The following is a 15,055-nucleotide window of genomic DNA, read 5'->3' as shown; positions in this document are numbered from 1 at the left end:
CGTGGTTGTTTACAGATAATCCTCCCAAACTGACTTTTATTTAAGAAAACTATTGACCAATTTTCTGTTCCTAACGTTTTGCTATGTGTTCAAACTTTTACTGAAAAGGCAGACTTTTTTTCTGTGGTGATTTAATGTCTGAATTTTATGTGGGTTTTGTTTTTTCCTCAGAGTTTGAGGATTTAAAACATTAAGGATTTGTGTGCAGGGGTTTTGTTCCCCTTTGCCCTTCTTCCATTCCTGCTTGCCTCTTTAGTGGGTTTTGTGTTTTTTTGCGGGCTTCCCAAATGTTTTCAATTTTCCACCATCTTGTCCTCTCCAGAACTCCTGAATTGTCTTCTACTGCCAGCTCCCCCAGCTTTTCTGTGTGATGGTTTTCTTGTTAGTTGCCCTCACTCCCAAAGCTGGGACATCACCTAATTGGGAATTTCCACACTTTGACCTAATGTGTGCAAACTGAAGTCAATACAGTTGATTGTCAAGTACATATGCAGATATGAAACTTTAAATTGTAAAACTACTGGAGTTGTGTAAAAGTGTTAATTGAAGTAACAGTGGTAGTTATGCTCAATGGCCTTTTTGTTTCATGATTTCTTAAGCTTCTGTGTAAAACTTCCAAGGCTTCTTATATCGTATGCTTGAATATAGATCTAAAAGAGAAGACAGTAACCAATGAAACATCAGCTTCTCAACTTCTCTTCATTTCTATACTATGTTTACAGAGCAAGAGTGGATACTTTTATTCTGTTCGATCCAAGCTGGATAAAGCTGAATATGCAGCCTTGATACATGCACGTATGTGTGCATATAACTATTTTTTTGGTTATAAAAGTGTAGCAAGGTTTTTTTTTTCCTTGGTTTTAATCAAGTCTTATATGTTATAGTCCTTTGTTTGCATTTACCCTTCGTGTCTAGCGTCACCTGATTAGATTTCTGTAGCAATGTAATACTTTATGTTGGAATTTTCTCTTGTTTAAAGTAGTAGGTTCCAGCCTGTTTACCGTTTGCTTTGTTATTAAGTGACTATACTGTGGGGAATGTCTGGGTTCAAAGTCAATCTCTGAAAGCCTGAATTACCGGAAGGGAATTACTGACTGTGTAAGCATGTCCTTATTAGTTTAAAAGTTAAATTAATGTTAAGTCTGTTTGCTTAGCTATACAGATTAACAGAAGCTACTGTTTCTTTTATTTTATAGTGGCATTTATTTTCAACTGGATTGGATTTTGTTTATCCTTCTGTATAACAAATACTATAGCTGGAAGGTATGGTGCAATCTGTGGATTTGGTCTGTCCCTGATCAAGTGGATTCTCATTGTACGGGTATGTTTCTTGATTCACACTGTACGGACTCTGTTTGTAGAACCAAACCATAACAATTTATTCAAGGATATATAGTAATGGAATTAAAAATCAGTATATTAAATTCCAGTGCTTAAGAGAGTGCCTAGAATTTTCTCTAACTTTCACTTTAGTAGAGAATTTACTTGCTATATATTCATATGTGCTTGCTAATGATGAAGCTTAATCAGTTTTTATCTGACATAGCATTTTACCTTCATCTTTCCACTGAAATAAATGCAGAATGACTCATTCTTTGCACAAATATTTAAAAGCATACAGAAGAAGTGGAGCAAGTACCTAAAATGTCACTGGTATTATAGTGTCCTATATGAAAGATTTATAAATGGCTCAGCCTATGGGAGGGGGTGGGGTAGGAATCAGAAAACCTTATATCTGATTCTTTTATTCCTTGTAAGATAGATACTGAATCAAGTCAAAATCAAATATGAAGTTAGTCGTATTTTTACCATCTTAGATGCTCAGTTTCTTGGTATTTTCACTGCAAGGCTAGATACTATTCAGAAAGGTATGTTAGCCAAATGGAAGTTACTTAGCTGACTAAGTGGATGCTAGATGAAACGTAATGTTTCTTTCTGAACTTGAATTCTACATGTCTGTGAGACACAACATTTAAAATCTCATCCCGTCTAATGAAGAAAGAGTTCTTAGATAACTTAGTCATCTTTTATGCACTGCCAACTCTGAACTATTTTTATTTTTTTTTCTGTGTGTGTTCTAGTAACTTGATTTGGTCTTAGCACGATAGTAAAAGGATTGTAGAGAGAAGAGATTGCGTGGTTCTTCCTGGGCATGTCCTGCGTCCTTCTCAGAGCTGAGGGTGATTTTGTTTTGGTTTTTTGCTTCCCCAGAGCAAGGGAATGCTACTGGACCAGATGTGATTCTGGTGTATTTAGTTGGAATTCAGGGTTTGCGATGGAATTTATCTTAAGGGAGCGAGAAGACATGAATTTTTCAACTATGCATTCATTGGGGATATTATCAGCTTCCCTTGAGGCATACTAAACAGAGGGCAGAACTTGCTCATTGTATCAGTTTTATTATTCCTGTCTGCTTGAAACTGTGCTCATAACAAACACAAAATTAATATATGCTAAATTTCCATGACAAATTACTGTGTTCTAGACTATCTTTAAATTCTTGTATATAATCTGTTGCTAATTCTAAAATATTAGAGCTGACCAATTCCAAGACCTCAGGGGTCTTTCTTTTCATAGTGAAGATTATCATCTTCCTGTGTTGTCTCCCTTTCTAGAGATAATAGCAGAAAGCTCATAAGGTGTATGTCAACAATTTTGTTTTAATGGCTACACACAAGCACGTGTGTGTGTGCACAAAATTGTTCTGTGCCTTTGTTTCAAGCTCCTCCAAAGGCTTGTGCTGCTCTTTCTCACTCAGAGTCAGTAGTATAAAACTTAATAGTGTCTAAACAATCCGAGTTCACGTATTCTCTCTCTGTATCAGTTTTTACAGGGGGGTGGGGAGGGGGGGGAAGAACAAAAGCACCGTTTTGCTGCTGGGGAAATTCTGCAGCCATGGCTGCTTCTGCTTAAAGAAAGTATGAGAGTAATGCACATAGGCCAGTATCTGATTGCTGGTTTTAGTAAATCTTCTTTCCAATTAAATGAAATTGTAACTTTAAAAAAAGCGTACTGGTATATATGTTTAGAGAACTGAAAATGCTGACTATCAAGTGAGATGGGATTAGTAATGTTGTCAGCTTCCTGGGAATTGAGTATTCATTTGATATTTTAATGAAGTGTCAAAATATGAAACGCTTGCTCTGCCAAATCATAGAAATTACAGTGTTTATATAGGGATAATGTAAGTACCAATTCTTTAGTTCAACTTAGCAATTCTGTTCCTTGATTTTTATTTTTTTTATTTGTTTTTTTTCTTGCATTGCCCACAAAAATGAATACAGTACAAGATTAAACCTTTAAAGAATTCACATGATCTGGCTTTATTCTGGAGAAAACGTGTGGCTCTCAGTGCACAGTTACTTGAAGAAAAAAACAATCTAGAGTTCTTTAAATGTCTTGGATTCTTATTTCTGGTTGCATATGTGGCCCAGTATCTCTTTTTTTTTTTTTTTTCTTTTTTTTTTCTTTTTTTTTTTGAGTAAACTGAATTACGTGATTTCTTGGTTGATATTACTGAAATGTCCTGGAAATGGCAAAGGGGAAGCACTGTGGCAGGATGCAGTAAACATACTGAATGACAGTAGGGTGGGAAGTGTATGAAAAGTGTGCAGAGCTACTGAATAGATTATTTTATTCCTTCTGGCAACTTTTCACACATCTCCCCATTCCTACTTCTTATGTGAGTTTTGGAGACACTTGATTAGCCTTTTTATCAGTGAAGCATGCAGTCTGGAGTCTGGTAAAGGCACAGATACCTGTCTCCAATACCATCACACCCTGCCCTCCAGCTGCCTCCCACATCACAGGGAGGACAAAACTGTCTACCATGGTCACTAACAGGAACAGTTGAAATGCCACTTCAAGGTTCATTTAGTTGCGTTCAGCTCACTGCTGGGAACTGAATGCTGGTTTGAAAATGAAAAGACTTTAATGAGTTGGGGGTCTTTATGGGGCTGGTATTCTTGGCAGCGATTAACAGTAGGGGGTATACAGAAGGTCAAAAGCTCTTCTTTTGAGGGGTCAGCAGAACATCCCTGTCTGATAAGCTTAAACTAATGTGGCTTTTCGTGTTAATATCTAAAGCAGCAGGCTGCTGTAATGTGTTTGGGATGGCAGGCATTGGGGTGAAAAAAGGAAAATCAACAAATGGTGATTCATTATAATAGAAAATGTCGGATGACTCGGGCATGTAATACAAGGGTTTTTAATTTCTTTTTTTATATATACATATACACACACGTGTTTTTTAGAGGTTTTAAAATAACTTTACCACAGACCAACTGACACTGGAAGTGTTATTTGTATATTAAACTGCTGCACAAATACCAGTTTTGCATTTTAGTTGAATATATTACTTTTATTCAAATTTGCTTTCTCCTCTGTGCTTTCTGTATTTGCATGGTGCATTAAATGTGTTTTAGTCATCTGTCTTAACTGCAGCTAAGCCTTGTGTATGAATTTCAGTTTTCAGATTATTTTACTGGATATTTCAATGGACAGTACTGGCTTTGGTGGATATTTCTTGTACTTGGTAAGTGGCAATTGAAAACATTTCTGTTTTGATGTGGAAGTACTTAAAGATGAGTCATGTCATTGTAAGTAAGAGTTCTGTAACATGTTTAGCTATGTGTTTTTCTTTAGCTGCTGATAGTCTTGTGTGTTCTTTTTATTTGTATAGTATTCATGAGGTTATTGGTTACCATAGTGGTGTTATCGTGTGAACTGCAGACTATTCAAATAACCTTCAGCTCAAAAAATTTTCATCTACATATGTAATTATGTACATACCTGAGACTTGTAGTTTGTGCTTCTTAAGCTGCTTTTACTGATCTAAAGGTGCAGATCTGCGTAATGAAACTTCAGCTTTATGTAGAGAACATATTGAAAAGTGAGTGATATCTAGTACTTACATGCATAAACCTGTATGTCAAGTATTAAATTTTAAGATATGTGGCTGATCCTAGGAAGGTGGAGTCTGCTGTCTTGTACATAGGTCATGAAATGTCCTTTTCTAGTTCTTTGAAATGCATACTGCATCAGTAGTTTCTCAGTTGGACAAGAGAATGGCTTCACGCTTTCTGATCACAGTGCTCCCATGATGTCAGTTTTCTCTTAGAGGTCTGTCTGCCCATGTTCAAAGTCTTACATGCATCAAATTCTGCTCTTCTGTCTGTTTTTAATTAGGATATACCAAACCCCAACCACTATACCTTTTTTCCTACTGTGGATTTTGTGATTTGAATATGGAATCTGGAATGATTTTCTTTTACAGAAGTGAATGCTACTATCCATTTTGTTTTCTAGCTCTGGAAGCATAGTAAATTGTTGCAGGTTCAGTAGGTGGCACTCTTCCCTTTGAGTCAATTGACTCAAATGGCTAACAGCAAATGTTAGAATAAAATGATGAGTAAATTTAAAAAACAAAAACAAAAAACCACTGAGATCCTGACTGTTTGTGACTATTTATCTCACAAAAAATGCCAGAAATCTTAAAAGATGTTACCTAAAACTTTCTCTATCTGCCTTTTAGTAAATTTTGAGGGCATTCATCAGATTTGTTAATACTTGTCTTGCTCTACCATTCACTTGGTTGCTTGAGATACATAGAAACTGCAGATGTTTAATGCATCACCGCAGCAGTCCCTTGAATGCTTTAATACTCTGTTTGAGGTGATTGCATTTAAGTAGCAAGTGTAATGACTCTTTACAGGTACAAACATCTCCAGATAAACCTTTAATTAAAACAAACCCTTGTGGTGCCTGAAATTGGGGTTTGACACTGTTTTCACTTGGATGAAAATAGTGTGTTCTTCCCCTAACATTTTCCCCCACCGTGTCTATCGAAAAAGCTGTGCATTTGTAGTTCTTCTTTTTCCTAGTCTTTTACCGCCCTTGTTCAGAAGTTAGCTCACTTTAGATTTAGGAAATCCTTATCTTCAGCCTTAACTGTTTGAAGTTTTTTTGGTGTGTGTTTGTTTTGGTTTTGTTTTGTTTTTTAACTCAGAAAGTTTATAATATGCCTTGGAATAAAAGGCACTGTGAGGCATGCGGTATGCATCCAGCAGTCAACATTCCCTTGTCTTACGAATGTTTTGCATGTAATACACCAACAGTGTTTTTAAACTGATAAAGTGGATATACTGAGATTGCTAGAACACCATAGAAGGATTTAACCCAACCGAGCTACTTAGTAGGACATGGAGGAGTATTATCAAGTCATGGGACCTCTGCCAACAAGATCTGTATTTCATTTTTTCAGATAACTTTCCCATTAGAGCATGTCCTGCATCTTTTCAGATGTGAATGAACTGAGTTGGATTCTTTCTTTTGTGTAGTCCTTTGACATACTTGAGCCCACTTATTACCATCTTCTCCTCTTTCTGCTGTTCACCTATCTGTTTCTGCTCCCTTCCCTTCTTTCAACATCTGGAAAAATCTGCTCACGCTTCATGGAAAAGCAAAGTGGTCTGCTTCCCAGGAGCTGTCATGTATAGTGAACAAATTGAAGAGACACACAATTCTAATTTTTAAATTTAAATGTTAGCCAATGTTTCTTTTTGAGGAACACAATGGAAAGTGGTTTTTTTGTGGGTTTGTTTTTTTTTTCTTCCCTAAACAGAGAAATATAAAATACGGGTTGAACTTGGACTGGTTTTCCAACATATGTAATGCAGAAAGTATGCTTTCAGGTACCTTAAGAGCTGCCTGCCCACCTTTTGCTGTTTCAGCTGCTTTTCAGTTGAACGTGGGACTATCCCTGGTAATGTCTGGGTAGCAGCTTTTGTAGTAGACTTTTGATCCAGATCTTAGTGCTTTCTTCTCCATGCAGAATTCACCTTAATCACAGAAATGTGTCTGGCTTAGGTCAAAGTTCCAATGGTTAGCAGAGCATTCTCTTGTTTGGGTTTTTTTTGTGTGTCCAGATGAGGTTTTGGTTTTAAAAAAGCAAAAAAAGTAAATAAAAGAAAAATTTACAAGTAAAAAGCATTTGGAGAAGAAATAAGCATAGGAAAAAACAAATTAGTCTCAAGCTGGAGAGCAGGAAGAAAAAGTGCATCACATAGCAAAATACCAATGTAACCATCGAGATTGTTTGTTTATTAGGATGTAAGATGATGAAAAGGATGAAATCCTTTCTTAAACTTGTTAAGCTTCAGTTTAGTTTCTTCATTTGAACCTTTGGAATCTTAAGGTATACATGTATGTATATACATAAGCATATATCTTCAAGATACCTGTGTGTTCATTTAAATGAGGAGAATTGCTCTCTAGGCTCACGTTTCTCTCCACTGGATGTGGAATTCAGATTTTGACCCCCTCAACTCTTTGGGCAGATTGGTTTATCTGTGTTGGATTCTCCCTGATCCAACTGATGAATGGATTAATCTGTTGAAGGTTACTTAGTGGAGGAAAATGGACCAAAGAGCTATGTCCACTATGTAACAATGTGGGTTTTTGGGTTGGTTTGTTCAGATGTCCAGTGAATCTCTGAATTGATAAAATGATGTTGACATCATGTTAGTGATTGCCATTGTTGCAACTGTAACTTCTTTGTGACTATTCGGTATCTCCTGTTCCTCTTATCAGAGCTGAAATATTCTTTCAAATGCAGTTAAATTTAAAAGTTTAGAAATAATTTGAAATGTGGATGTCGTGGTTTAACCCCAGCCGGCAGCTAAGCACCACGCAGCTGCTCACTCACCTCCCTTGCAGTGGGAGGGGGGAGAGAATCAGAAGGGTAAAAGTGAGAAAACTCATGGGCCGAGATAAAGACAGTTTAGCAGGTAAAGCAAAAGCTGCGCACGCAAGCAAAGCAAACTAAGGAATTCCTTCACCACTTCCCATGGGCAGGCAGGTGTTCAGCCATCTCCAGGAAAGCAGGGCTCCATCATGTGTAATGGTTACTTGGGGAGACAAACGCCATCACTCTGAATGTTCCTCCTTCCTTCTTCTTTCCCCCCTCTTTTTTATCGCTGAGCATGACGTCATACGGTCTGGAATATCCCTTTGGTCAGCTGGGGTCAGCTGTCCCAGCTGTGTTCCCTCCCAACTCCTTGTGCCCCCCCAGCCTCCTCGCTGGTGGGGTGGGGTGAGGAGAAGAAAAAGCCTTGGCTCTGTGTAAGCTCTGTGCAGCAGTAACGAAAACATCCCTGTGTTATCAACACTGTTTTCAGCACAATTCCCAGACACAGGCCCATGCTAGCTACTATGAAGAAAATTAACTCTATCCCAGCCAAAACCAGCACAGTGGAGTTGGGGGGAGGGGGGGGGAAGTAATCATAACACATGTTGAGTAATTTTCTTTGAATCGACTGTTGTTCTTCCTGCTCTTGGACAGGTGCGTTTTCCTGGATGGTTAAGTCTCAAGCCATAATCTACTGTAACTTATTATTGTCTTGTTGCTAGAACAATCTGTACTGTCTTTTTTGTTGTTTTTGTTTTTGTTTTTTTCCTTCCCTCTTTTGACTTGCAACACATTTATTTTATACATTTCTAATGGTACATTTTGTGGTGCGGGTAGTCTTCGAACACACTTCTAACTTATTTTAAGAATTCTACTTGAAAAGAATGTGCAGTATGTATTCTTTTTTTTAAATTCATACATGCAGTCTTTTTAGCAGATGATACTTGAACCCAGAATGAGTGTAAAATTTCTGAAAAGCCTTCCATAAGGCTATATCCTAATATCACAGGATAAAAACAGAAGACTGTTGCGTAAAGACCTCACTTTACTTAGTATAATCTAGATTTTTAAAAATTATTTTAATAAGAATAATGTGGGCTAGCGTGTACTTAGGTTGTTACACTTCATTTTGTGCATTTTCTACTTTTAGGACTCCTCCTGTTCTTTCGAGGCTTTGTTAATTATCTTAAAGTCAGAAATATGTCTGAAAGCATGGCAGCTGCTCACAGAACAAGATTTTTTTTCTTGTACTGAAGGTAAGTAATTTTGGTGATAAGATTATCTCTCCCAGGAAAACTGAGGAGAATGAAATACTTATTCAAAATAAATAATCAAACTTCTGTCACAAAACGGAAGTCGCATGGGTTTTGAACATCTATCATGAATGTTGTTTATATTCTACATGGACTTGGAAATACCCAAAGTCCCTATAAGTCATGAAATTTGAAAGTAAATAATGTATCCTTGTTGTCTCCAGTCCTCCCTGGAACTAATGTTCAGAAACAAAAAGGAAGAGGAACCTGTTGCTTTTCCTAAGCAAGAAACAGTATCTGCTGCCTGTCAGGATACTGTCCTTTGTGTTGGAAAACTGGCTTTAGTAGTCAACCTGATTTCAGCAAGTTAGGAAACAGTAATCTGCCTGCATATTAAATCTGATTGACATGGATCTGAACATGCAAACAATAGATGAGTATTGTTTCTCTTTACATGACTGGATTAAGACAGTCATGTACAAGTATGATTATTGTGTATGCAACAACATGCTTTATATATCCTTCAGGTAGCTGACTAATCAGTCTGGCACATATCCACTTTTTTTTTTGTAATACTTTTTATCCGTTAGGTGGATCTATTGGACTTCATTGTGTAACTTAAACCAGGGGTCTGAGTTTGTGTTCAACTTCTTACTTAAACTGCATGATGAGATAAATTTAAGCCTAGAAATAAGTACTGTAGCATTTTCATTACTCTGCAGTTTACTTAAAGTGCTTAAATACTGTATTTTGACTTAACTGAGAAGCTATATTTGCTGTAATAAAGCAGCTTTTCATAACTTTTCTCCAAGATTGGTCACAGGATCAATATGAAGTAACCAGCAAGACATTGAAGCCTGAAAAAAACTGAGACGGTATTTGCCTAGAAAAAAACGGTTACTTTTATATGACAGTGATATATATTTAAAAACAGCTAATGATAAATATCTATGCTGTACTATATAGTTCTTGATCATGGAAGAAATCTGTTAACATATCTGTAACATAATATTTCTTTTTAATGTGCCATTTTGTCAAAATTATGAGGTAGGTTAAAGTTAAATAACTAAGGCATATATTGCCTTTTAGTAACCAACCTTAATTGGTGTCTACATGGCAGCATTTCCTTTTTACAATAGTTACATACCACTCCTTCTCTTAGTAACGTGGTAACCTCTTCAGAACACCGAAATTTGTAGAGATGAGACTGAAAATATGTTAGCTTTCAGTACAATAAAGTTTAAAAAAACCTATTTCAGAAATACTTGGTAGGACTAATGGGTATTTGAAAACTAGCTTGAAGAGAATAATGAGAGTGTAGGATAATGTGGTCTAGGATTCTTTGCTCTCCTGCAGTTAAAATTCTGCTTTGGGACAACATACCATTTAATTCAGCATTAATTGAAGTTAAAGATTTGTCCTGAGGTCAGTGGCTTTGATTTTTTTCCTTTACCTGTAAGCATCACTGACATGTATGGGCTGATAAGGTCTGTGGAGTGTTTAGAGAGTGGGACATGTAAATACTATTTTTTTTTGAAGCTTCTTAAGTATTGAAATAAGAAGTTCAAATTAATTGCCATTACACTTAAATGTCTTTGTTCTTGCATAGACAGGTAACTTCTTCTACAGTGACTATTAGTTTTAATAAATAACAAATATTATCTTTACAGTTACAGAATATTATCATCAGGTGTTCTTTTTAAATGATAACAAAATAACAGTAAGTTTTTGCTTTTTCCTCCCATCCTGACATGCGGGGAGGGAAAGGCTGCTTCTTTGCTGCTTCTAGGTTTAACATCAGTTAGCAATGCTAATTCTGGTGAATCACTGTGGTGAACTGAAGTATAACTCTTTCTTTATCTCTAGACTGCATGGAACAGACATTCCTTTCCTATACCAGTGTGCAACTTCCAGCTGATCTGTAACCCTCCGAGTTAATAGGATAGAAGACTACTAAAACAAGACGACAAATTAGTGAAGATACGGCTTCAAAAACGAATGGCAGGATGGTTTATGCTCTAATACCAGTGCTGGTCATCCTAGTAAATATTTATAATTGCTGCCTTTTGTTTTAGCACATTTGTATATGTGCTTATTGAAAAGATAGTATTGAAGTACAAACAAACCATCTGTTAGTATAGATTAGGTACAGTCAGACTGGGTTAATCTGTGCTTGTTGTATCTGAAAGACTTAAGTGGTAACTTGTTTCACAGCACGTATGTACCACTGACTTGTTGATCTGAACTTTGAGTACAATGAAATGCATTAAATGATTCAGATTAACCAGTTCAGACAGGGTTTTTTTATATAATTTAGATTCATTTAATGATTGTGTAGAACATTAAGTTTACTAAACCCCAAAGTTCCTTGTTGTCATGAACTTGTATTCACCAATATTTTATCAAATTCAAACCAATATACTGGTTTGCTTAAAACTGATACTCCACTTTGAGTCCCCTGTAAATAACTCTGCATAAATGACTGTTTGAATTGCTTCTTAGGAAATATGTCAAAATATATTTTGTAACAGCATATTCTCTAAATTTTGTTTAATCTTAGAGCTACATACATATTTTTTGTTAATTGGCTATTAAGGGTATAGTTACTATTAGGTGTAATTTTGGAGGTAAAGGCAGTGAATTATTTGTCTCATCTTAACTTTCCTCACATGAATTATTATTAACTGGTTTGGGCTTGAGCCTGAAAGTCGTTATTCATATGCATGACCCCTTTAAAAGATAGAGTTTGTTCATGTTAGCAGGGATGGACAGCCTTACATCTTTAGTCCTTGGTTATGCAGTTGGATCCTCGTAGGTGCACTTCTGTTCCTGAAACAAGAGTATTGCAAATGTATTCCCTGGGTTATAACACTGTCTCTGTTTAAGAAGTCTTGAGTTCAGTATAAATAAAACATCCACCCTAAGGGCTTCTCAAAAAAAATTCATATAGCTGTCTTACAACGCTTGTTTAGAATAAGTACTTTGCCACTTCCTAAGAATAAACTAATGTAATTGTAAGGTAATCTTGGAAATAATCTATGAAGGAAAAAAAAAAAATCTTTTAAAGCTCTGAAAGTAGAAAATGTGTGTTGCACCTCTCCCACTATTCGTTTAAGGTATGCCATTACTTTCTTAAAAATACCATCTCTTTAAAGGGTACTGTCTACTGTTCATGCATGTGTGGTTTCCTTTAAAGTTTGAAATTTATGCTTCTCCTTAAGTAGGAGAATACATCTCGCAGTCCTTTGTAGAACTGGAATCTCAGTTTCAAAAATACATTGGTTGTTGGTTGCACCTTTGAGGAAAAAAAATACAAATACTTTCCTCCAGTTTTTCTTTTTATATTAGAATTCTGCCTTTTTATTACTAACATTAAAACCAGTGAGGTTTATGTTGTTTTAAGCTAGTGCTGTATTCAGTTTTGTATCTATAATGAATGTTTAAAATAGACATATGTAAACTGGTCACATTATTCATTTTCTTAATCTTTCAGAGATACTGAAAGTGACTAAAAATTTAGGGGCACCTCCACTTCCCAGCTTTTGATGGAAAGAATAAAATTAAGTATTATGTTCAATATCTGATTGGGATTTCCTTCTAAACTTACCTGTTCGTTTCTGTGTTCTTTTGCATTCATTGTCCATATGAAAAAGAAGCGGATAATAAAACATTGCTTTGTTTTGCTAGTTAAGACTTATGCTTTTTGGTTTTTTTGTATTTCACGTTGAAAAATGCATGCTGCAATATTTGTGTCAACGTGGAATTATAGACAAATTACTTGGCAAAATAGGTACTAACCAATCCTCTCTACTCTTCTTTTCATCTTGTGTTTTATGGCAACAATATGTAAGGACATGTCTTCTAATGAGTTGATACAACTCTGCAAAGCATGCAATATTGATTCATTTTCTATGTTTACCAATATCAACTAGTACTATTTTCCAACTCTATCAATTTTCTCAAATTAAGTAGCAGTCTTCTGACTGAATTATTTCTTTTTGCTCCACTGCATTTTACAGAAAGCTTCATACAGATACTTGGTTTTGTTGTGGTTGGTTTGTTTGGGTTTTTTTGCTTTTTTTTTGGTGGTTTTTTTTTTTTCCTGGAGTAGCTTGGAAAAGTCCTCATTTTGACAGAAAGAATATGTAGGGTTAAAAATGTACACGTTATCTAATCCTCTATAGTTGATGCAGCAGTTTGGTAGCCTGAAATCTCATCAGCAGGAGGAAGGGAATTGGGACACTGTTTTCAAAGACTCTGCAATCTATTCCAGATGTGTCAAATGCTGCATATTTTCCTTGCTATTTCCTGTGAGCTTGGTTAGGAGCAGCTGGCTCTGTGGTTTAGAGACACCTGGCCAGCTTTGCTTTGTGTCTTAGCTGGGGAGGGGCGGGGGGGGGGCTCCACTACTGCAGTGAAGTTGACTGTAAACAGATTTTGTATGAATGCAAATAAGGCTTTGAAGTTTGGGGTAAAAACAGCTGGGGGAGGGGAGGTGGGGAGAGAAAATTCCATTTTATTCAAGCAACTGTCACGAATGTAATTTCTTTAGTTTTGTCATCTACTTTTATTGATGTGGACACTACAGGAACATGGACATCTCGAATTATGATTCAAGTAGCCTGCAACTCTTATTAACGCGTTTCAGAAATGACCCATCACTCACACTTCCAGTCCTCTTACAGAGAGGAGGTTGTCTCCAAGCATTCTCTTTGCTATCTCACCTGGAGTATGGACACCGTCCTCATCCTGCAACACCTTTTAATCTGGTTTCAACACCCTGCTCTTTCTGGGTCTGCTTCCCTCCCTTTGAACAATGACAACAGGTGAGGAAAAGTGGTTTTATTAATGTGCTATCCTAACATCAGAAAGCTTTTAATCTCTTTTCTACTTTTTGAGAACATTTTCCCATAAAACTCTGCATTAGTCCCTCCTGTGTGATTGCTCGCATTGTTCACTTGAACAAAAAGTTCATCTCATGAAACTACTATTGCGTCCTGGATTTTTGAAGAGAAGGTGAATAACCTCTGGTATGGAAATAGATAAGTCTCTCAATAAGGAAAAGAAAATTCTAATTATGCTAAAATGTGATTAGTATATGTGCACAGCTACCCAGAAGCAGTGGAGTCCAGTGTATGTTTGTCCTATGTATGTTGTTCTTTTCTACCATCCCAACATCCTTATCTTTTTCCTTTATACTTCTAAGGATACTTTTAGCATCTGTATCTTCTCTGCTTAGCATATCCTTTCCACTTCCATGCCCTTTCTTCCTCTGTGCACTTGTTATGCACCCCACAAGGACAGGCAGAAGGCTGCCCTACTGCATGTTGGCTGCAGTTAATAAATAACCACCTAGCAATTTCTAACTTTTTATTCTTAACTGCAGTGATGCTTCGTATTTTTATACATCCATATTTTACAAGTAAGCCAACTTTTTAAAATCAATGACTTTCAGACAACTGAAAATGCTTAAAATATGTGACTGCACCATCTACCTGTTGTAAGTATTGCATATGCAAGTGGAATTAAAACAGTGGCAGAATTTGTTTTAGGTATATTTTCCTTTAGCTCCTGAAGTGTCTGCATGATCAACTTTAAACTTTTTTCTGATATGTAATTGTTGGGTTTTTTTTTTCCCCACCCTTCCCAAATGAAAGAAAAGTCAGCTTTCCTGGATTTTTGCCTGTGGTATATTTTCTACCTAAGGAAACTTGCATGCAGTGAGGCTTAAAAGTATTGCAAACAGCATCAGCTTTCCAGCTATTGTTTGTAATTTTTTTTGCCTAAACCAGAAAGGTATATATTCAAAAAAGTTTAAAACATTTTAGTTCTTTTATATTGAGGCATAGTTACAGTTATCCCCATGTTTTTACAGCTGTTCGTGTAGTCTTCACTCTTAATTTTTCTTGTGGTCAAAGAAACACAGTGTTTGCGGGGGTATCCTTAGTGTAATACGAGAAGTTGTTCATTGATTCTTCATTATACATGGCTGCACAGATGCCCATCCTTCTTAATTTTCTGGGTTGGTGTAGTCCCATGACTTCCAAATGCCCAGTTGCACATGGAACAGACCGCTGCTGCTATAAATTGTTTATTAGTAAAATAACTATAAAGC

At 36.3% G+C, this 15,055-nt stretch overlaps 1 protein-coding gene across 3 annotated transcripts in view; it reads left to right on the top strand.

The window, feature by feature from the left end:
- Positions 1-12,631, top strand: part of NDFIP2 (Nedd4 family interacting protein 2) — a 49,167-nt gene extending 36,536 nt beyond the window's left edge. For 2 of the 3 annotated variants that reach the window (XM_052785912.1, XM_052785911.1), the window contains 4 exons: positions 1,197-1,321; positions 4,468-4,534; positions 8,838-8,943; positions 10,807-12,631. In XM_052785912.1, the coding sequence (XP_052641872.1) occupies positions 1,197-1,321; positions 4,468-4,534; positions 8,838-8,941 (296 nt within the window). In that variant the 3' untranslated portion in view covers positions 8,942-8,943; positions 10,807-12,631. Of the gene's footprint in view, positions 1-1,196; positions 1,322-4,467; positions 4,535-8,837; positions 8,944-9,752; positions 9,816-10,806 lie in introns of all 3 variants that reach the window. The other variant, XR_008234954.1, reaches the window with a different exon arrangement.
- The last annotated feature ends 2,424 nt before the right edge of the window (positions 12,632-15,055 follow it).

This window comes from Harpia harpyja, chromosome 4 (assembly GCF_026419915.1).
Source record: "Harpia harpyja isolate bHarHar1 chromosome 4, bHarHar1 primary haplotype, whole genome shotgun sequence".
NCBI lineage: Eukaryota > Metazoa > Chordata > Aves > Accipitriformes > Accipitridae > Harpia > Harpia harpyja.
This window is presented reverse-complemented; position numbering and strand designations above follow the sequence as displayed.